This window comes from Bidens hawaiensis, unplaced genomic scaffold (assembly GCF_021521415.1).
Source record: "Bidens hawaiensis isolate Kalapana, Puna unplaced genomic scaffold, B.hawaiensis_p1.1 tig00000458_1, whole genome shotgun sequence".
Classification (NCBI taxonomy): domain Eukaryota; kingdom Viridiplantae; phylum Streptophyta; class Magnoliopsida; order Asterales; family Asteraceae; genus Bidens; species Bidens hawaiensis.
Window position 1 is genome coordinate 36,685 of NW_027491030.1, and position 23,886 is coordinate 60,570.

The window sequence follows — 23,886 nt, forward strand, 5'->3', positions numbered from 1 at the left end:
TTTCTAAAGTTATTGTTTGTTTCCTGTTGGTTTTAAATTACTATTGTAATGTTTGATTTTAGACGTGTATGTGCATTAACTAATAATAATCTATCCTTGTTATCTCAAAACATCACAACAATTTTCAGTGACATAATTTTTTTACTTATTTAATCATTAATTGAATATAATATTATTACCATGACTCATAACTATTGAGAATGCGCAAACAAGCGAATGACTTGACGTTTTGTGCATTAGCAAAAGCAAGGTACAATCCAAATAGAAAACCAGTTGATTTAAATGACAAATTTTTCAAAAGATTAAGCATTCCAATGTCTGCACTTGAAACTACCAAACCTGGGTAAAAGCTAAATATAAACATATTTGATGCCACAGTTTAAAAAACACAATTTCCACAAATTTCATCATTCTCCACCCGCTAAACATAACCATTCCATTGGATACGCCGATATGTGATCAAGTCATAATACACAAGACGAAAAGAGTCACATTCCCGCTTTTTCTTTCCCTAAAATCAGCACCCGTCATCTGCAAAAGATAAAAAAAAATATACTTCAAAGTCCAAAACAAGCGATATGGAATAATCAAAAACTGCTAATCAGTTGCAACAAGGTAAGTAAAAATACAAAGGAGGTGAATTTAAGTAATATAAAAATGATCTAACCTCAGGAAAATGAGCAGCTGAAACAATGCAACAATTACATCTTTGTAGATGTCATGAACTTATTTTTCTTCTCGGCTGGTTTAAGAATTTGAAACGAACACATTAAATTCTCATCGACACTCATCATCGCGCCTGCATTATCAAATTCACCACAATAGTTTGGGGCTGAAAATATAGTAACAATTTGCCTGTCTGCAAAGAACTCATAACCATCCTCCACAACCTGCAGCAAAACAAGTGTTTTAATAAACATACAATAAAAAATAATATAATAAAATTAAACTATATTCTCCTTGTTGGAATGTCAAAAGATATCCAAACATTTTCCTACAAATAAACAGGTTGGATAGGATTGGGTCCACCCACAAATAAATTTTTAATCCAACTTCTTTAAAACTTATAAATATAAATATGCTCTATATGATTAAAAAAACATAGTTGCACAAGAATAAACAAACATTTATGAATAAAAAGATTTAAGATTAGGATACCCTTTGGGTGACTTTCAACAAGGGCTGCTAAACAGATCATGCCCGTGGATTCACACACATGAACCCAAACACGACACTTGTACTCATGGGCTGACACGACCATGACCTGTCTAACTCGATAACCATGTCACAAAAAGAACCCAAACACGGTACGTGTATTTGTGGGTTGACACGAATATGGCCCGATTAAATGGGAAAAAAAATATTCAACCTTTTCTTTTTACATTTTACTACTTTGGAACTCTAGATTTACATATTATTTGTCTTTTTTGAAACAATTATTTTTAAACTATGCCATATTCTCAATAAAATTTTAAATTATGGCATTAAAATTACATAATGGCAAAAGTTATTATATAAAACGCATTTAAAATACAAAAAGTATTAACATACAGGTTAAACAGATCAATCTGTACGTTCAAACAAAACCCAAAGCAGCCTATATAGTAGGTAAAAGAACCGATTCATATATTTAGATCTTTTCAAGACCAAAAAAAACATAAATTATAACTTATAACTTATAACCAACCTGGTGGGCCCGACAAACAAGATCAAGATCATGCTTATTCAAAAACTCCGACACCTTATCGGGCCCGAAAGTAAAGGAAACCCCTCTATCATTCATCCCCCATCCTTTCACATCTTTGCTCGGGTCCGACCACAACAAATCACAAAGCAAGCCCGTATCAGGAATCGCAGTGGGTCGTGGCAAATTCCTAATTTGATCCAAATCCGATAAATCGGGCGATAATCCCCCATGCATGCAGAGTATCTTATCATCAATAAGAGCCGCAACGGGTAAACAGTTAAAACAGTCTGTAAAAGCCTTCCACAGTTTTACATTAAACCGTCTTTTGCACTCATCATAAAACCCGTATATTCGGTTTATGGATGCACATTCATGGTTTCCTCTTAGAAGAAAGAAGTTTTCTGGATATTTGATTTTGTAAGCGAGAAGTAGACATATTGTTTCTAGACTTTGTTTGCCTCGGTCCACATAATCTCCGAGAAAAAGATAATTGGATTGTGGAGGGAATCCGCCATATTCGAAGAGCCGTAACAAGTCGCTATATTGTCCGTGAATATCGCCTAAAATAAAAAAAAATGAAAAACAAATGAGATGCATCAGTTTTTATAAATAATATTTGTTATATTTACATCATGCAGCACAATGCTACCCACCAACGATGAGTTGGTCAACGAGGCAAAATCATTCGGAATGGAATAGGTCATTTTTCCGGCTGGGTTGAAAAGGATTAAGTTAGGTGTTTTTGCTAAAACAGTAGTTTTGCAATAACAAAAATATGAATTTTGGATAAAACAACTTAGAAGGTTGTATGAGCTAAAAGAAGACTCAGGGAGCCTTTCAACCCGTTTGACCAATTAACACATTCCCCTTTTAGAAGACGTCTAACTTGACATATTTGAGAGAAAAACACCACCCATAACGACACAATTAAGTAAACCAATCGAAATTGCTACCTTTAATGATAAGCACACACACACACACACATATATGCACTAGTGACAGGTAACTCACTAAGAAGCATAAGAAATGAGTGCATGTCATATATAAATAAACAAAGGTGGGTCTACGTTATTGTGAAGGTGATCTTGGTTTAAAAAGGCGGCAAGGCGCGCACGAGGTGATCAAGAAAACACCTCATGTACTTCTGGATCAAACTGGTCAAAAGTAGGATGAATAGATTGATACGTAAAACAAAGGGATAAAAAATTATGCAAGATTTGCTTGATAAAAAGGTTGATATATAAAACAGATATGAGAGAACCATCTTCTAGTTGTTAAAGTTTATTTAGTTGTACTACATAGAGCAACACCTCACGCCTTGGCTTCTGGGACCTAAATGCCTTGGAGCGTAAGAGGGTGATTATATAAAAAAATTAAAAATTTTAACTAATGCACATCGTATAATTTAGATAAAAATCATGATATATCAATTTTAGGCTAATTCATATTCAGTTTCTTGCATGAAACATATACTTCATGGCTATATTATAAATAAGCATAAGGGAATCAGCTACAACAATTAAAGCAAACTACTTGCACCAGCTTACTACCCACTTATAATATGAGAACAAAGAAAACAAAAAGAAATGCAAGTAGAAAATGCATAACACGGACTCGGTAGACTTGGAAGGGTACGTCTAAATCTCGCCCCAATCAAACATCCATGTCGTCAATAATGAAATCCAAAAGAAACTTGGCAAAGCCCACATGGGCGCTGCCAAGTCACCTCCAGATTTACATCCTTAAAAGACAAAAACATTTCAATGGAGCAAGAACAATATGTGCCATCCAAACCCACATAGTCCATATCATGCATTGTCTGGTTGCAGTTTTTTTGTTTCCTTTGCTCTCACGTTATCAGCAGAAAATGCGTTAGTGGGTGCAGTTCCCTTTAGTTGTTGTAGTCAATTCCCTTATGCCTATTTCTAACCATAAGACTACAAATCAAATTAAACACATTGCACAATGTTTACTACAAAATAAATATTATCCACATAACCGAAAACCATTAAGTCAAATTTCCCAAATACCAAACAACCCCAAATATCAAACTCAAAACACCAAACACCCAAATCCCACAAAACAATAATGAAAACCAAACTAATCATTAAACAAACATAATAAATAAATAAATAAAATACCACAAAGCTTGATGGGTGCTTCAAGTTCAAGCAAATTAGGCTGCTTCATAAAGATATCACGAGAGGCAACACAAAGCTGCTTGATTTCACCCTCAGACAACTGAACCAGCTTCCCGGGCTTGTTCGATCGGACTTCAATTAGCCGCTGGATAATATTATCAAGAGCCACTGGGTCCATCTCAGACGCTAGTACAAAAAACCCTTGATTATTTTGGTGAAATTGATATGGGTTTTGTGTGATCTGAGATGAAAAGGGTTAGAGAAAAAGTGTCGGCTTATCTATCGATTATTGTCTGGTAGGATTAAGGAAGAGCCTAAAAGTGTGTGTTGGGATGTGATTGGGGGGTTATATTATTTAACAGAAATAATAACGTCACTTTGACTAAAAGCTTTAGGAGAGCAAATGGTTAAGGTACTGAATCGATACCGGTACTGAATTTGGTTGTTATGATATGATATAGGTATTTTTTGATTTTTTGTTTTTTATACTGGTATCAAGATTTTAAGAAAGTTGAGATCGGAATTTTCATTACTTAGTATCAATTCGATACCAAGCTCCTCTTTAGTTAATTTAGGATGAATTAATTTCGAATCCAATAACCAAAGCTGAAATTTGAACTACTTAGAAAGAGTATGGTAGATATGAATTTGATTTTAAAAATCTTTTATGAGTACTATATAGATATTAGGTTATATCTAACCAGTTACTTTGTTAAGTGATTGTTTAATAGGATAATGATCCTTATGTTTCGACTGATGAGTCTTGCCCAGTTTGTTGCAAGGCCTGTATGGATTCTTTTGGAGACCATGCGATACATTGCAAAGAATTACATGATTTTAAATACATATGTGATTTGGTTAGGGATGTTATGTTCTTAAACGGGCAGAGATTTCTACTAAAAAGAAGGCCCTTGTTAATTTTCTTACGGAACCGCTTGAAGAGAGGTCCATCTTACGGCCAGCCAGTGGCGGACCTAGGAATTTTTTTCATGGGGGGCGGAAATTTTTTAACTATCATTTGACTATCCTCATACAATATTTTTTTTCGGTCGGTCATATTAAAAAAAGATAATCAAACTAAATTTCTTATAATCAACAAAAAATATGTCAAACGTCATTACAGTTTCATAGCCAGTGACATCTCTAAAAACTTTTAAACGGAGGGTGATAGTGCATGTTGTGTTTTTAGGATCATATAGTATAATAATAAGTATTTCAACCGATGAAAAATATACATATGAAGTAATAATGTAAAAGAATTTAAAAAAAATCTAAACATTTTTAAACAAAACTAAATGCACTACGAAAGTACAAAGAACACGAAAGGCAAAATCGAAGAAAAAACAAAAAGAATTAACTTTTTTGTTGTTATTATTAAATATTTTACATTGAAAGGGAAAAATTTGACGTGAAACTTGACAATGAAAAAAAGATAAGTATGTCAACTCACGTGTCACTGGTTTAAGTGGAATTGGTTAAAAAGGCGACCCCCACCAACCCCCACCCCCCAAAAACACACACACACACACAAACCTATAATACACCAAAAGTCCTCATCATCATCTTCGCAACCTTCAACCAGTGTTGAGACTAGAACACTTTTAATCGGAGATCCGAGCGATATCCTTTTTTTTAATAACAATCGTATGTTAATAATGTTTCTCAATAATAAATATACATGTGAATAGAATCGGTGTTTTTAATATTATCTTAGTTTGTTTAATACATTAAGTACTATTATGTTTTACATATAAGTATATTTATATATTATAATAATAATTAAATAACAAAACTTATTAAAAGTAACAAACCATAAATTAAGTAAGGGTATAAAGAGAAAAGCGGAAAACATTGTTTAATACGGATAGTTAAATAAGATTAAATTAATGGATAAAGGAAAATGATAAATAAATAAGTAAAAGTATTGAATCTGTGCAGTTACCTTTTCAGTCTTCTTCTTCGTTTGTCAAGGGGTTTATCAAGAAGATATACAGGTTCAACACTCATCATCTTTACCAGAAAAAAATTCCGATTAATCAATACTCACTCTTTTCCTTTTCTCAATGATTTCAAAAGTTTAAGGGGGGTGATTAAAAAGTTTTACGAGGGGCGCTCGGGATTTTCACATATATATAACACTAAACAGGAAAAACTTAAGGTGGGCGGCTGCCACCCTTCCATGAGCATTAGGTCCGCCTCTGGGGGAAACAAAAACAAAATTACATCAGCAAACACGGTTTTTTAACCAATCAACAAAACTTATTCTAGTTTTAGAATACCTGCTAGAATACCATAAAAATGAATACAATATCACGAAAGATAGACTCACGTTTATTTGGACTTGTAGAGAAGTCATGTCGTTTCTATGCTTCCAAATCACCCACCAAGTAGTCATGAACTCATGATAATAGCACCCAAAATCAATCTTCTTTCTTTACTAACAGTAATAGTATCGATCCAAAAGGCCAAATCTGAAGGAAAATACAAGTGTTTAGTAGCTGGGATTAGAACAACTTGAAAAAAAAATCCAAAATACCAAAGATTGGTTGTTTGCAAGTGTTCTTGCTTTGTTTTTCAATCTTGTTCTTTCTCCTCTCTCTTTACCCAAACTGGTGACTCAAGTTTACTGTATTCCTTTCTTCTTTATCAATTTCTTTTGTGTTTTTGGTTTCTTTAGAATGTTAATATTGTAATTCGTGTGAGAGGAAGATGAGTTTGCGAATAAGGTTGTTGAATATCCTATCTTTAGGTTATATAATTTGTGTCATATGTTATCAACAGATATAATTTGTCAATGGATGTACCCAGATGATCGGACTTTGTTGGTCGGGAAAAAAAAATAACAGCTAAGAATTAACATTACAGAAAGTTATAAAGTTAGACTCTCCACTTGGGAGTAATATTAAATATTTTAGGTATTACTTCAAGTCTTCAACTAAGAGAGTTTTGTCCTCTTACCCAATTAATTCAAGCTTTCAAAAATATGTTCATGGTTTGTCCTTTGCCTTTCTATCAATATTTAATTATTTATCATTGTTTATTTGATCACTCAATATTCTTGTATGACATTGAAAGGTTTTGCAAGAGCATAAGTACAATTATCTTCAAAAATTCTATTACATTATTTTACAACATATAACCAAGTTCGCACAAACAACTTTTTACGCCATGAGTTCCCAAACATCTCATTTTCTTACCGCGTTAATCGACATGTCACATGTTTATTTGATGGACATTTGATGGTATTCTAAAACGTGAAGGCATGCAAACTATGAGACCAAGAGTTATCGTCATTTCTTGATATACAATTTGATAATGATTAGTTATAACTCTCATTTCTAGATATACAATTTGATAATGATTAGTTAACATGTGACGTGAAATAATGAAATTGTTCTAACATAGAAAGTTTATAGCCATTACATGTCCCTAAATAAACTTCAAGATATAACTTTTCCTAAAACTACAAAAATAATATCTCATTGAATAAACAGAAGTCAAAATGATTACACCCTCAACAGAGGGACCAACTATAACTTGATATAATTTGTGTAGGCAAAAACATGATTCCTAATTTGAAGAAGATTATAACTAAGGTTATATCCTTTTACTAAAATACCCTTCTCCAGCTCTTCATTAGCAAGAGTCTAATTTTGACAAAACTTGCTTCAGTTTCTCATATGTCATGAATACAATCCCAATACTTGGAACCACTTTATAATATTCGGGCAAAATTCCTCGGTATATACCACGCAACCCTTCCGATTTTATTATCTGACCAAACGTACCCAAAATACCAGTCTTGTAAACACGGGCCCGCCCACCGGCTCCTTCTAACTGCATCCGCCGCCTCACCAGATCCAGAGGAAATGTTACTACAGCAAACATGTACCAACTGTTTCAAACTTTCAATAACTTATAATAAAACATATTTGAATAAATGGATGATAATAATAACAGTGACTACAAGTCATCCTAATATTGACCGGTTTAAGACTAACCTGTTGATGATGCAATGCCCGAAAAACTGCCACACGCCAGGCTGACAAGGACAGTCGAATCTTGCGGTCTGTCATACAATTGTGTAACCAACCGTTAATTACAATGTTTAAAAAAATAATAATAATATATTAACAGCAAAACAATGTGTACCACCTATGCAACTGCCAGTAAGATCTTGCAGTGTCATAAACCGAAAAGCTAATCGCCAAGTTTGGCCCAACACCCTGCAACAAATATTGTAACAAAAATATTAAGAACCGAGGCAAAAACAGTGATAAAAGTTAAAAACGTAAAAACCATCACATCAATATTAAAGAGTACCAGTAAACAAGCACCGAGTCCTTTATATAGTCCAAAAACGCCTTCTTCATGACTGATGGTACGCAAAGCATGCCATATACCTTTATAATATATAACATTTCTCTGCAAGATATTATGAAAATTAATAATAATAATAATAATGATATTAATAATAAACACAAGCTAATTAGTTTCTACCTGTGCTGAAAGCCGAGTCCTCACAAGATCCAACGGGTATGTAACCGAAGCGGCGGTGATACCCGCTAACCCACCGCCAGCGAGTCGTATAAACAGGTCCGTGCTTATACTTGTACCGTGATTCTGAACTCCCATTACTAGCTGCAAAATCTGTAAAAACAGACAACAAAAAACGTTGTAAAAACATCAAATGATGACTGAAAAACTGATGTTAATTGACAAGCAAAGAACGTTTGTACCAACATTCTTGTAGCGTTCGAATGCGTAGAAGCTAATCGAGGAGTATGGAAGCCGATGAGCGATTGTCACCAAATTCCCTTTCCAGAACGCTCGGAATCCTTCTTCGTTGACTATACGTGATGCCTCACGCCATATTGTTGTCTTTTTTAGAGTTGAAGCATCAGAGTGCATGCCTTGCACCTATAAAATTATAGCATATATCAAATTGGGAAAGGTTTAAACAATAGTTTGTATAAACATTGATTAAGATTCAAATGTCATTCATACAAATATTGTCCAGATTAACAGAACAATTAATGTTAGTGACTTCCTAAGCAAATCCCACATCGTTCTGTTTTGCTTTGTCCACAAGTATTGCAACCTCTGACTCATGGCAACATGGCCACTCTACCATTTACATACCCATTACGTTTTTGAATCATGACAACAAGACACTCCACTGACAATACCACTTGTTAGTTGTATTTAGTTATAATTAGGGTTTTAGCCCATATAGTTGGCTAAAGCCCATGGGCCTTTTATGGATTGATAGCTAGGGTTTATTTGTGTATAAATAGATGTAGTTGTTTATGTATTTCTCACACCTTCAAGTAATAAACATTACTTTCACTACAACCATCTTCTTTACATGGTATCAGAGCTACGGCTCTCGATCCAAACCCTAGCCGCGATCTGACCCGAACCCGAGTCTGACCAGCCGTCACCAGCAGCCTTCAGATCTGAAACAAGCCCCTGCCTTGTTGTTCTGTCCTGTCACGAATTTTTTTTTTCGACCGTGAAAGTACTGTTCACCGACGAGACTGTTCACGTTGGAATCACTGTTCATCGGAATACTGTTCACGCCGGAATCACTGTTCATCGGAGTACTGTTCATCGCCGGAAATCACTGTTCACGCCGGAAGTCACTGTTCAAGCCGGAAGTCACTGTTCACTGCCGGAATTTCTGTTCGCTGCCGGAAAGTTACTGTTCGCTGCCGGAATTACTGTTCGCTGCCGGGATTAACTGTTCTCGACGATTAACTGTTTACGCCAGAATCTGTTCCCGCCCTCCACCCGCACTTGTTACTGTTCACAGTCAATTTTCAGTTTCGTGTATCACTATGGGCGAAAATACATACATGTATACATTTACTAAAGAGGAGCATGATCTTATTCAACGGTTTCTTACCTCCCAGTTGCCTCATCCTCAAACCAGCTCGGCACAATCAGGTAAACCTTCTAGCTTTGACTTATCATGGGTGATTGATTCTGGAGCCACACATCACATGACTGGGAATCGGGGTATTTTTTCTAGTCTTCAAAATGTTTCCCATGCACCGGTACGTCTTGCCGATGGATCTTCATGTCCCGTTCTCGGCATAGGATCCATCAGTAACTCGGAAAACCTAAAACTGTCTTCTATCCTATTTGTTCCTAAATTTCCTACCAGTCTTTGTTCAGTGAGTCAGATTACCAAACAAAACAACTGTTCTGTGACCTTTTACCCAACTCACTGTGTTTTTCATGAACTAGGAACAAACCGGGTAATTGGTACTGGTTTTGAATCAGGAGGTCTCTATCGTATATCCCCGTTTTCGCATCCTGTAGCAAACTTATGTGATTCCACTGTCAGGGAGGCTCACTGTCGGTTAGGTCATCCCTCTACAGCGGTTCTGAGGCAAATGCGACCAGATTTACCACTTTCGTCTTTTAATTTTCATTGTGAGTCGTGTCAACTTGGTAAACATACCAGGCGTCCCTATCCCCCTAGGGTGCCCAATCGAGCCAGTTCTTGTTTTGAACTGTTGCATTCTGATGTATGGGGTCCTTGCCCTATCAAATCTACGTTGGGTTTTGAATATTTTATTACCTTTATTGATGACTATTCTCGCACTACTTGGGTTTATTTGTTGAAATCTCGTAGTGAGGTATTTTCCATATTTCGAGAATTTAATGCTTATGTTCAGAACCAATTTAACACCACCATTAAAACTTTTCGATCTGATAATGCTAAAGAATATTTTTCCACCGACTTTTCTTCATACTTAAAAACCAACGGCATTATTCATGAATCATCGTGTGCTTATATATCTCAACAAAATGGTGTGTCCGAACGCAAAAATCGTCACATATTGGATGTTGCTCGCACAATCATGATCCAATCACGTGTTCCTCATCGTTTTTGGGGAGATGCCGTTCTCACTGCCACATATCTGATTAACCGCATGCCCTCAACCGTTCTTCATGGTAAAACACCGTTTTCTATACTATTTCCCAACGATGATCCATTTCCTCTCGCACCTAAAGTATTTGGTTGCGTCGCCTATGTTCATGACCATAGTCCAAAAACCATCAAACTTGATCCCCGAGCCATTCGTGGTTCAAAAAGGGTATCGATGCTATAGCCCATCACTTCACCGATACTTTACCAGTGCCGATGTCACTTTTCACGAGTCTCCTTACTTTCTCGAGTATTCCACTCCTGTTTCTGACCCGTTTCCCGACCTCGATATACCCACATCTCCCTTCATCCCCACCATTCCTGTGTCAATTCCTTCTACCGATCCAATCTCTACTGATTCTGACCCACCGACAGAATCTCCGCCACTGCTTTTCACATATGCTAGGCGGGGTAGGGGTCAAACATCAGCGACTCTTGATTCACACCCTGGCCACGACCCCGAAATACCCTCCGATACTCCGTCTACATCTGAGCAATCCACACCTCTCACTAATACATCCTTACCCGATCCAACAACCTCTGATACACCGTTTATGATCCTCCTGGTGCCCCACTTCCCGATATACCTATTTCCTTTCGCAAGGAACCCCAGAAATGTACTCGTTACCCAATTCAGGACTATGTTGCCTACACCCACCTATCTCCTGAATCTCATGCGTACACCACTACCCTTGATTCCTACCCGATTCCCAAGAATGTGACGAGCGCTCTCGCTCACCCAGGATGGAGACAGGCTATGGAAGATGAAATTGGGGCTCTAAAGTCCAATCATACATGGGATCTTGAAACACTTCCTAAAGGGAAGCGTATTGTTGGTTGTCTTTGGGTGTTTACGGTTAAACTACACCCGGATGGCTCCTTACACCGCTTAAAGGCTCGGTTGGTTGCAAAAGGGTATTCTCAGGCATATGGCATTGATTACGATGAAACCTTCTCTCCGGTTGCTAAAATGTCATCTGTCCGTATTTGTATCGCTCTTGCTGCCATTAATCATTGGCCGCTCCATCAGCTTGATGTCAAGAACGCCTTTCTTAATGGTGTTCTTGAGGAGGAGGTATATATGGAGCAGCCCCCAGGGTTCGTTGTTGAGGAGGAGGCCTCGAAAGTTTGTAGACTACGTCGTTCTCTATATGGTCTTAAACAGTCTCCCAGGGCATGGTTTGGTCGATTCTCTAGTGTTATGGGACAGTTTGGGATGACTCGGAGTGCCTACGATCACTCTGTCTTCTTTAGACACCAGAAAGGAAAGAGGATTATCGTAGTTGTTTATGTGGATGACATTATAATCACAGGTGATGACGAGGTCGGGATTATCGAACTCAAGCAGTTTCTTCAGTCTCAGTTTCAGGTCAGCGACTTAGATCGATTGAGGTATTTCCTTGGCATAGAAGTATCCCGCTCTCCACAAGGAATACTTCTCTCCCAACGAAAGTATGTTCTTGATATGTTAACTGAATGTGGCTTACTGGGTTGTAAACCTGTTGATACCCCAATGCTTCCTACAAAGAAACTCCTCCCAAAGGAAGGAGATCCAATGAAAGATCCTGAGCGATACAGACGGTTGGTTGGTAAACTTAATTATTTAACCGTCACACGACCGGATATCTCCTTTACTGTCAGTGTTCTGAGCCAATTTATGGCTACACCATACACCGGTCACTGGGATGCTGCCATTCGTGTCTTAAGATATCTTAAGACCTCACCTGGCTTGGGTATATTATACTCTGATCAAAGTCATTGTCGTGTAGGTGCCTTCACGGAAGAAGGAGATGGTCGGATATCAGGGTTCTCAGATGCAGATTGGGCAGGTTGTCCGATTTCTTGACGATCTACCACCGGATATTGTGTGTTTGTTGGAGGAAATCTTGTATCATGGAAGAGTAAGAAGCAACACACGGTTTCCCGGTCGAGTGCCGAATCGGAGTATAGAGCCATGGCAGATGTAACATCAGAGATGACATGGGTTCGTCGTCTTCTCAGAGAGCTCGGGGTTGTTTCTAATGACTTGATGAGGTTATACTGTGATAGTCAGTCAGCCATTCACATAGCCAAGAATCAAGTATTTCATGAGAGGACAAAACATATTGAGGTCGACTGCCACCTTATCAGAGATCGAGTAGTAGGCACACAAACTGATCCTCCTTCCATTCAACCAGTTCATGTGAAGACAAATTTTCAGCTAGCAGACATTCTAACAAAACCGCTCCGGAAAGCTCAGATAGATTTTATTTGTAACAAGTTGGGCATGATTAACATCTATGCTCCAACTTGAGGAGGAGTGTTAGTTGTATTTAGTTATAATTAGGGTTTTAGCCCATATAGTTGGCTAAAGCCCATGGGCCTTTTATGGGTTGATAGCTAGAGTTTATTTGTGTATAAATAGATGTAGTTGTTTATGTATTTCTCACACCTTCAAGTAATAAACATTACTTTCACTACAACCATCTTCTTTACACCACTTACAACTACCCCAACTGCAAGGTCACTTTGCCACTTACAATGCCCTGCCACGTGTTTTGGATATAATACCCAACAATTAAGGCTACCATGCCATTACAATACCCCGTCATTTGTTTTGGATTGTAAACGCAAGGCACTCTACCACTTACAATACCTTGTCATTTGTTTTGGATCATGATAACAAGGCACTCTACAAATTGCAACACCCCGTCATTTGTTTAAATTAGTAGGGCCAATCTATCATTTACACTGGATTAAGGCATCAAGGTCATTTACAACAACTCGTCACGTAATTAAGTCAGGCTGCAAAGCCTTCTAACCTATCATTTAACAAGAAACATAATTCAACGCGGCCCGCACGGGTGGGATGTTACACTTAAGCTATATTATTATTACTTATGTGCATAATAATATCCAAAAACATCAAAGAATTAAACAAACTAATAAACAAAAACCTGAAAGAGGATAGTAAGGCGAGCCAGAGGAGCCGTACACGTCTTACTAACCGCACCGGCAACACCACCGGCAATAAGCTGAGTAGCCGTCCCCACCTGCGACTGCTGCTGCTGTGGCGCCGTCCTCTGGTGGTGGGCCACCAGTTTCCTCGCCGGACCACCGCCTTCCACCACCCCTACCGCCGCCGCCGCTTCAGTTTGCATATTTAAAATCCAAAAACAAATGCTATTATAAGCAATTGAATTGAAGATACAGCAAATTTGAAATTAAGATCTGAATAACAAAACCCTAAGACAGATGACAATAATAATATTGAAATTAGAAGTAAATGATTGGTGGGTATCCAGTTTTAGAAAGTGGGTAATGGCTTATTATTATTATTATTATTATTATTATTATTATTATTTAGATAAGAAGAAGTTGTTTGTAATCGGTGTTAGAGAGCACCGAGCGACACGCCCAATTCATCTCTTTCTTGTCAAAAAGATTGCCCTTTGAATGAATGAATGAATGAATGAATACGTAGGTGTGAAGGAAATTAAGGTCGGTGTTGAATCAAGATAATAATAATATTAATAATAATAATAATAATAATAATAATATTTTATAAATTAAATTGTTTCGTTACCGGGTGCAGATTGAGTGTTTGTGACGGGATGTCAAATGCATATACTGATTTTGATGTTCTAAATCAGACTAGCTAATAACACTATTTAAAAAAGATAAAGTCCACTGTCGTAAGAAAACTCCTTTTAAATCAGGTTAAAATAACGAGTTTTAGCTATCACGCTAACGTTATTGGAGTAGAATGCCTGAGTGGCTTTCGTTTAATTTATGGTATAAAATGTTGAATTTAATTTGATTCCATTTAACTCTCTTCATTTTAATTAGAAAGAGGTTGATTTTTAGGAATGTAAATATTAGTTTATATTCACTTTAAGCATATAGAGTTATTTCAAAGAGCATAAATTTTTTTTATATCAAAATAAATGGAATAATTGGATTTCATGATCAAATAATGACTAATTGGCCGATAGTAATTCATATTGCTAAATTAATCAATAATAGTTCTGTATTTTCTCGGTTATCAAAGTCGATCTCAATCTAACTTAAAAGTAACTTTGTATTCTCTTGATAAATAATTAACTAGCTTTGACTCTATTAAATGTTGTAAATTGTTTTGAAAATTGAAACTGTATAAATAAAAGGTAAGTACAATAGGGTGTTTCTTTTCTCATAATATGAAAGGGTCTTCATAATCAAAATATAAGTTGAAAGTGATTGATCAAATTAATATTGGTAAAGACCACTGATCAATCGATCATTTTTATTCCACCAATAAAAAAAGACTTACAATATGTGAGAAAATCCTCAGATCTTAATCTAAAACTTTTTTTTTTACATATCACGTATGAAACTTAAACATAAAACCTAACATTTATTAAAGTGAAATTTTTTAACGTCATATCTTAGTAGACATGTTATGAATGATTGGCAATCAATTATTAGTTGTAGTTTGGGTTGTTAGAGTAAAAAATTGTTAAATAGATATAATAAATTAAATTATAATTTTTCTAGAATAAATTAAATTAATAGATATGAAGAAAATAATTGTTGGAGGCAAGTAATTTTCACGTGTCATAAAAAGGAGTTGGAAAAGTTTGGGACCATGTGTTTGTTGAATTAATGGCTTCATCTTTTTCTCTGCTTTTTTTTTTTTTTGTTAAATTGGCAAAGAATATCTCTACTCGTGGCCTAGGAATATTCTTCTAAATAGTCTTTCATTTATGTTTTCTAGCATATATTGAGAAATAATTCTTGTTTTGAATAATCATATGGATGTTTCTATATCTTATTTTGGTATAGTGTAAATTTAGTACTTAGTGGGTTGCAAAAGGTAAATTTTCAATATCTTCAAATACATATGTACATAAGTATAAATACAAAGAGAATTACCATTACATTTGACTAGCATTATCTCTAGCTAATAAGATAAACTTGTTCCGAAGGTCAATTTCGTAGGTTGACAAGCGATTATAAGGTAGCTACTTACTTTTGATGCGTTAAAAAAGAGGAATATTCCAGAGTTTGTCCGATTTGCGGGAGGTTGAAGAGTCAACGATACACATTTTTGTCTCGTGTGGGTTCACTCAAACATTATGAAGTGTGACTGCTCAATGGTGTAAGTTGCCGCCGTTAATCTTATTCAACTTTCAAGATGTGGTGGATCTTCATAAGTTTTTTTTTTTCAAAGGAGACATCAAAGGTGGTCCTTGCTACTTGTCTAATCGCAACTTGGTGCTTGTGGAAATAAAGCGCGTTGGTTCATTTTGGGGTCCGATTTAGGTGTTGTATATGTTAGAAGAAATAAAGGTGTTGGGTTTCGTTTGGATCAATAATAGGGCTAAGAAATGAGGGCTTACGTGGAAAGATTGGTGTAGCTTTCAGTTATAAAGGGTTCTCGGGCAGGGTTGGGAGTTGTGTTTGCTTATGTTTTGTTTTGTTTGGTGATGTTTCTTGTTTGTTGGTGTATGTACTGGTGTATCTAGCGGCCTGCTAGCGTTTTATATAATTGCGTTTTGTTATTCGTTAAGAAAAACAATGTTGACTTGACTATTGACGATAACTCTTTTCGACTTGATTATCGTCTAGTAACTCTTCTTTGACTTGACTAGTAACCCTCGTTGACTTGACTAGTCAATCCTATTATGGGGTAACTAGTTTTGGATACTTGGATTAACATATAAATATAAATCCATAAATTCACAATAGGTTATCAAACATATTTTCGGACCATGAAGCCCAAGATATACTATGCCACCCACTACTCAAATATAACAGTTTTAAGAAGCCCAAGTTAAATAAAAAATGGTCACTTTAGGAATTTTAGAATGTTTGGCCAGTTTGAGAATGTAATGGATCAAAATGGCTATTTTGGTCATTTTCATTATACAAATTGAAACATTCATCCACAAAAACTGTTATTGAAAAATGTTTCAATATTTGAAGGCCGACATGGATTTTAAAGGATCACATTGTCCAGATTTATAAAATCATGATGTCATGTTGTTTCCTATAACACAAAGAATGCCCAATTGATCATTTGAGATAGATGTAGCGAATGAGAAACGAGTAACACTAACACGGGGATAATAAAACTTCTATCAAGGCTTAAGTAATGGGACTACATTTAGAAATAAGCTTGTACATGCCATGTTTGAGTCTTGAAATGCTACCAGTTGATTACAATGTGTATGTTGATTTATGTCCTTTATGTTAAACTTTTTTTGAGACTTCAAATATGATAATATGAGATTTTGGTTAAAAAAAAATCTGTTTATGACGGTAATGTTTCGTAATTTACTTTTCATTGAAAATTTGTTTAAACAATCGCGATTTCTCATTCTTTTTTTAGCATTACAAACCAAACATAACTATTTATAATAATTCATTTTATTTTAGTAGCGAAACGCCGTTTGTCACATTCTAATTCTTACATAATTAACATTGTGTAAACAGAAGGTCCCCTTAATATTTCCATTCAAATTGATGTTCTTTTAAACCTTTCATAAATTACATGGTAACATTTTTCACCCCTTATTAAGAGATTAATTCTTGTTCATAAAATCTATTTGTTTTTATCTTTGCGATACATGTTAAAAAGAGTATACAAACAGTGTAACATATTTAAGTTGCATATTTTGCCAAATTTTATAACTTTAAGCCAAAACGAATATCTTTTTTACAAGAAATAAACGACCCGTATCTTTCTTCCTTTTTGAGATCGACGATATAGAATATGAGGGAAAAGTACGAGTGTTCGACGAGATCATGCCCATCAAATGCATTAGAACTTGAAACTGTTACTTTTTAAATGTGGTGACCTGTGATGAGACATATGGTAACATTAGGTACAAAGACATGTTGGTTGTATAAAAGTAAAATTGGATTTTGACACTTTATTATGCAACATCGATATGAAATATCCATCTTGATATCGTGAATTATTTAAAATGAAAGTAAATTTAAGTTTTGTTTCTAAAATCATTTGATAAGTATATTTTTTTTTAACCACGATAATCTGTTATCAAAAAACTTTACAAGACTCTGCAAAAATAAATTGATAAATACTATTTACAAGGTGGGGGTTTATATAGTAGTGAATTTGTATGTATTCTCTCTCTCTCCGATTCCAATAGATCAAAACAGGAACAAAAAGTCAACTGCTCAACAGAACAGAAGGCTTGCATTGGAGTATTAATTCTGTGCGGTTTCGAGCAACTTGAGTTGAGGTTATTTTCTTTTCTAACTCGATTAATCTTTGAACTGTCGAAACATCGATGGTTTATTTGTATTTTATAAGTCGATCGAGAGATTTTCGGTTTTCTTGATTAAGATTAAGGTCGTATCATGTTTCAGATCGGTTTCCTGGATTTGACTTTCAGATCGGTAAAACTGAAAGTCAAATCTTGGTTTTAAATTTAATTAAACCCTTCGTCCGTTTATCATTTGTAATCAGATTAGATACACATATGATATCATTCATTACTTTTGACTTGAGAAAGTCAAACTTTTGCATTTCTCTTCTCCTTTCTTATCACAATATCACATAATTTTAAATTTCATTATTTTTTGGTGCAACAAACCTAACTTTATAAAGTAACTGTGAGAACATCTAACAATTCAAAATATAATCATTTTGTTATAACTGAATTATCTTATTAGTGTAATCATCTTTTCGAGAAGGAATATATCAGGACTCGCGCACGGGTCTGGTCAAGTGGTCAGGCTGGTTAAGGTCACGGGTCATAAAGGATCAGGGTCGGAACAAGTCGATAAAAAAAGTGTTATTTTGGTTCGAGATGAAAGGGGTTAGAACAGGTTGGGGTCGGTCGAATGGGTTTGAAAATAATACCAACCTATTCTGACCCGTTTCATTAGAAAATGACCCACCCGTATTATAAGAAACAGCCAACCATATCAACCGACGTTCTTTGTTTTTTTTTAAACAAACCCATATCAAACCAACCAATTTAAGGATGGTGGGCCAAGATTGCCGGCCCTAGAATATATAAACACCTTCTGAATGTTGGATTCATATATAAAAAGTTACTTTTTATATGTCCATGTTACTAGTTCCTTATGTTTGACATCATAGAAATTTTTAATATACATCTAGGCCCATTAAGTTATAATGAAATGCTTGTGGCTCAATGTAACTAAAATAAAAGTGTAATTAAAAGTGTGATCCATTTCTTTGTAGTCATCTTTGAAGAGCGTTTGCTAAAGATTTGCTTAAGCTATATATAGGACCCTTCAATGGCATCTTCTTCAGCTTCATTCATTAAGGAGAGGAGCTATCAGTATGATGTTTTTTTGAGTTTTAGCGGTGAAGACACTCGTAAGAACTTTGTGGATCACCTTTATGATGCTCTTCAGCGACATGGTATCCACACTTTCAAGGATGACGAGAAACTCAAAAAAGGAGACAGCATCGGTCGCCAGCTTTCGAAATCTATAGAAGGTTCAAAGTTGTTCATCATAGTTTTCTCAAAGAAGTATGCATCTTCGTCGTGGTGCTTAAACGAACTTGTAAAGATTATGGAGTGCCAAAAGTCGGACGAGCAGATAGCTTATCCTGTTTTCTACGATGTGGATCCCTCTGAAGTTCGCAAACAACGCGGGCCTGTTGGATAAGCCCTTGCCAAACATACCGATATAGAGATCGGGAAATGGAAAAAAGCTCTGACAGATGCAGCCAATTTGTCTGGGTGGGATTTGAGGAACACTGCTGACGGGTAACTCCTCTCTCATTTCTCTGCAATATTCTTTTTTTTAATTAATTTATTTCTTATTTCGAGGAAAGCTCCGGTCTTGTTCGTTATAGACTTAAAAGGTGACTTTTTGTGTGGGTTCTTGAGCAAGCTAATTGATCATCTGTAAAATGCAGGCATGAAGCTAAAGTCGTCAAGTTAATCGTTGAGCGAATTTCACTCGAGTTGCGATCCACAAATGTGAACCTTGATGATAATTTAGTAGGCATGGAACCCAGAATACAGAACCTTCAGAATTCTTTAGATATCGATGCGGACGAGGTTCGCATGATAGGGATTAAGGGGATGGGAGGTGCTGGTAAGACTACGCTAGCCAAAGCCACTTTTGATAGAATATCAATTCACTTTGAAGCTAAATGCTTTGTTGAGAATGTCAGGGAAGTTTCTAAAACGCCGTTGACCGGTGTATTGTCATTGCAAAAAAAGATCTTTTCAGATTTTCTAAATGGTGAAGGCAACAACATAAGTAGTGTTCATGACGGGACAAACATGATGAAAACAAAGCTTCGTGGTAGAAAGGTTCTTGTGGTTTTAGATGATGTGGATCATAAGGATCAGCTTGATGAGCTGGTGATCTTAGCTGGTTCAAACCCGGAAGTAGGATTATCATTACAACAAGAGGCGAGCAAGTGTTGAAAGCACACAAAGTGAAATGGATTCATGATGTCTATCTGTTATCGATGAGGAAGCGATTGGCCTGTTTAGCAGGCACGCATTTGGGAAACATATTCTAGTCCAAGAGTACGAAAAGCAATCACTACAAGTTGTTCATTATGCTGCTGGTCTTCCCTTAACAATTAAAGTTTTAGGTTCATTTCTGTGTGGTAAAGACAAGCCTGAATGGATAGATGCATTAGAAAGACTCGAAACAATTCCATTGAAGGAAACTCTTGAAAAACTGGAATTAAGCTTTGAAAGCCTCGAGGACGATTACAAGGAAATATTCCTAGATGTTGCATGCTTACTCAAGGGATGGGAGAAAAACGAAGCGGTAAAATTACTTGAAAGCAATGGATTTCACGCTAAAAATGGCCTAAGAGTTCTTGAGCAGAGATGTCTTATAACTCTTAGGGATGAGTTTGATGATGCTCCTAAGATTGTCTTGAGCATGCATGACCATATTGAAGAAATGGGCAAGAATATCGTACGTCGTTTGCACCCTGATGATCCTAATAAACATAGCTGATTGTGGATTCAGAAGGAAATTGAAGATGTATTGGATAATGACTTGGTAAGAATGAACATTACTTCTAACATAATGATTTAAAGTTTTAAACAAACGCAATTATCTTTACTTATACACGACCTATACTTGAATTACAGGATATTGAAGCAACAAGATGTATAATTCATTGGCTCCCCCCTTCGATCATTTTTAAAGGTCTTGGAAACATGAAGAAACTTAGATTGCTTATCATATATAGTGGGTATCTTTCTAGGAATTGTGATGACCATGTGAAGATTGATGAAGTTAATCAATACTTACCGGATGCATTACGATACTTGAGGTGGAACTATTACCCTCATCGGTGTTTACCCAAAACCTTTCGAGCAAATAATCTTGTTACACTAAAAATGCCTGGTAGCATAATCGAACACCTTTGGGTAGGAGGAAAGGTAAGATGATTGATTGGTAATTTTGTTTGATTTATTTATAACTTGATACTATATTACCTTCTTTTGGTGTGACAATAGGTTCTGAAGAAGCTTAATTCCATTGAACTCCCCTTTTCAAAGTTGAGGACCCTTGACCTTGGGTTGACTCCAAATCTTGTGAGGACCTTCAAAAGTGTGATGATTTGGTAGAACTTCATGTGCCTGTTGGATGTTTAAAAAGGCTTGTGTACCTAAACCTCTGTGGTTGTACAAGGTTAAAATCTGTTTCATTTATCAAGGAGTTGGATTCACTTGACGTTCTTATTCTAAGTGGGTTAAATCTGAAGGAGTTCCCGGATATAATACCTAGCCACTCCGACAGTAGTTTGCAACAGCTTCATTTTTGTTACCTTCATCAATTGGAAATCTTCATAAGCTTGTTTATTTAGATCTCAGTGAATACAAAGAACTCAAGAATCTTCCTGGAAGCATTTGTAGTTTACAACATTTAAAATATCTTGACCTTAGATGCAGTGACATTGAGGAATTGCCTGAGAACATTGGCCAATTAGAATGTTTAGAAAGCCTATTTTTAAGTTATTCAAAAGTTAAACAACTCCCGGATAGCATTTGTAAGTTAAAACATCTTAAAACTCTCATTCTAGATGGTTGTGAAGTTGGTAAGTTACCCGAGGATTTTGGCCAAATAGAATCATTGAATGTACTATTTCTAAGATACATCAAAATAAGAGATTTTCCATCCAGCATTTTTAAGTTAAAGCATCTCAAAGTGCTTGCCATTTCTGGATGGTCCGAACTCAAGAAACTACCCGAGAACCTAGGAGATCTAGAATATTTGGAAAAATTAGATCTCAAAGGTACTCCGATAAGAGATATTCCTTCCAGCATTTGTAACTTAAAATTTCTCAAATGGCTTGTCATTTCTAAATGTTTTGAACTTAAGAAATTACCTGAGAACCTAGGAGATCTTGAATGTTTGGAACATTTAAATCTAGAGGGAACTCCGATAAGAGAGATTCCATCCAGCATTTGTAACTTAAAGCATCTCAAAGAGCTTAACCTTTTTGAATGTTCTGAACTCAACAAACTACCCGAGAGTCTAGGAGATTTAGAATCTTTGCAACGTTTATATCTAGAGGGTACTTCGATAAGTCATCTTCCCCATAACATTTCTTTGTTGAAAGGGCTTACAGTTTTTGGATATGAAAAAATGATTGATCCAGATGAACTTTTATCTGAAGAACAACTACAAATGTCACATCCTCCTAAAAGAATAAAGCTCAATAATGAAGCAACAACATGTGACACAGGTTTTTGTTGTGATATATAATGTTTCAATCTTATTGAATATTTCCCATTAAAAGTGTCCACATTTCCTTTTTATTTGTCCCATTACAAATGTCAATTTTCAAAATTTGTTAGCCAATTTCCAAGTTTACCCTTAAACACACACAACTAACATTAATAAACAATATTGATGGACCCAATTTCCAAGGACATTATTGTCATTTGGTAAGCAAAGAAAACAATAATTTAATCTACCTTAAACTTTGTGTTTTTCAAACTAAGACACTTTGGCCGGGACAAAGAGAGTAATATTTTTTTTTCTAGTGAGATATGTACTTGAAATGTATGCTTATGTCTTTGTAGGTGAGAGAAGGTTGGATAATGAAAGCTGAGGGAGAATGGGAAGTTATATTTTCTGAAGGACTAAAGCAGGCACAATTGAAAGCTGAAGGGGCGTACTGAAAGAGTCTTTTCAGTATTGAAATCGGTTTGGCAAAAGAATCGGTTTGAAAAAAAGAACTCGGTTTTGTACTGGTCTAGATACATATACCGTTAGCCAGCCCAATATGATTGGCAACATTTAATCAAAAATGGTGTTTGCGATTGTAAGTTCAACAATGCGATTATTATTTCTTATGATTTGTGATTTTCAACTGCCTAATGTTTGCAATGCTCGTCGAAGATTCAAAGGTGTGTTGCTTTCAGTTCACTTGTGTATGTAACCTACGTTGATGAGAGTGCAATTTTACATACCTTTGTGTATATGACTGTACAATATGATCTAGCTAGGTTTTACTTTTAGCTACATTTTGACTTATTAAGTATCTGCTGCCTGTAGACTTTTAGTAGCTCAGATCCAATATGTTCATCAACGATTCAATAGTAGTTTCCGGCTATTTTTGTTTGATTTTGCTGATTGAAGAGGTAGGTCCCAGCAGAGCCCAGTTGGACCCGCAGGACTCACCTTGAAGAGAGACGTCTGCGCAGAAACCAACTGGATCCGCAGGACCCACCATGCTCAGAGACGTGACGTCCTTACGCGCAGTACGCAAGCTGTTCCCGCAGGAAATGCCTCCCAATGGTGTACTCCGCCTGTTCCCGCAGCTGCGGATACAAGCCATCAGGGAAGGCCACCCGCGCAGCAAGGCTACACGCACAAGGCACTTAGCTCTCAAAATAATTCAGTAATGTCACCTGAAGAAGGAATGAGCAAAGCCGGGAACAATCCCGCACAAAGGCGGGAGGGGGAATACTCCCGCCCAAATGAGCCAGTCCGTACGATACTGGAGGATCTTTTGTACTGTACCTGACGAGGTATGGGCAAAAGATCTGACCAGAGATACGACAGCTCATTGACAACAGTATGGCGAGCAGCATGCTCTTGTACTGTATGTTACTATTAGCCGCTGCATACTCACCAACTCCTGTCATACCACGTGCATA

General features: G+C 36.2%; 2 protein-coding genes and 1 pseudogene across 3 annotated transcripts; 1 reads left to right on the forward strand and 2 right to left on the reverse strand.

Annotated features, from left to right (window-relative positions):
• Positions 1-251: 251 nt before the first annotated feature.
• On the reverse strand, positions 252-4,113 carry LOC143627381 (serine/threonine-protein phosphatase PP1 isozyme 3). Its single transcript, XM_077097221.1, has 4 exons — positions 3,829-4,113; positions 1,688-2,247; positions 668-890; positions 252-531 (listed from the first exon to the last, which is right to left on the reverse strand). The coding sequence occupies exons 1-3, from the start codon at positions 4,004-4,006 to the stop codon at positions 702-704; spliced, it is 927 nt and encodes a 308-aa protein (XP_076953336.1). The 5' UTR covers positions 4,007-4,113; the 3' UTR covers positions 252-531; positions 668-701.
• Positions 4,114-7,230: 3,117 nt separating this feature from the next.
• Positions 7,231-14,086, reverse strand: LOC143627374 (uncharacterized). The gene is made up of 7 exons (XM_077097215.1): positions 13,705-14,086; positions 8,572-8,748; positions 8,329-8,478; positions 8,152-8,253; positions 7,984-8,054; positions 7,830-7,897; positions 7,231-7,703 (listed from the first exon to the last, which is right to left on the reverse strand). The coding sequence occupies exons 1-7, from the start codon at positions 13,906-13,908 to the stop codon at positions 7,465-7,467; spliced, it is 1,011 nt and encodes a 336-aa protein (XP_076953330.1). The 5' UTR covers positions 13,909-14,086; the 3' UTR covers positions 7,231-7,464.
• Positions 14,087-19,024: 4,938 nt separating this feature from the next.
• LOC143627386 (TMV resistance protein N-like) lies at positions 19,025-23,299 on the forward strand (annotated as a pseudogene). The gene is made up of 5 exons (XR_013152587.1): positions 19,025-19,503; positions 19,656-20,770; positions 20,863-21,156; positions 21,235-22,466; positions 22,807-23,299. The product of XR_013152587.1 is annotated as a TMV resistance protein N-like (transcript).
• Positions 23,300-23,886: the final 587 nt, after the last annotated feature.

Coding starts and splice junctions, on each gene's coding strand:
- LOC143627374 (XM_077097215.1), bottom strand. CDS start 13,908: ATGCAAACTGAAGCGGCGGCGGCGGTAGGGGTGGTGGAAGGCGGTGGT. Junction 8,749..13,704: donor GCCTTACTATCCTCTTTCAG/GTTTTTGTTTAT, acceptor ATAATTTTATAG/GTGCAAGGCATGCACTCTGA. Junction 8,055..8,151: donor GACTCGGTGCTTGTTTACTG/GTACTCTTTAAT, acceptor TATTTGTTGCAG/GGTGTTGGGCCAAACTTGGC.
- LOC143627381 (XM_077097221.1), bottom strand. CDS start 4,006: ATGGACCCAGTGGCTCTTGATAATATTATCCAGCGGCTAATTGAAGTC. Junction 2,248..3,828: donor AGCACCCATCAAGCTTTGTG/GTATTTTATTTA, acceptor TTTTTATTTTAG/GCGATATTCACGGACAATAT. Junction 891..1,687: donor TTGTTTGTCGGGCCCACCAG/GTTGGTTATAAG, acceptor GTTTTGCTGCAG/GTTGTGGAGGATGGTTATGA.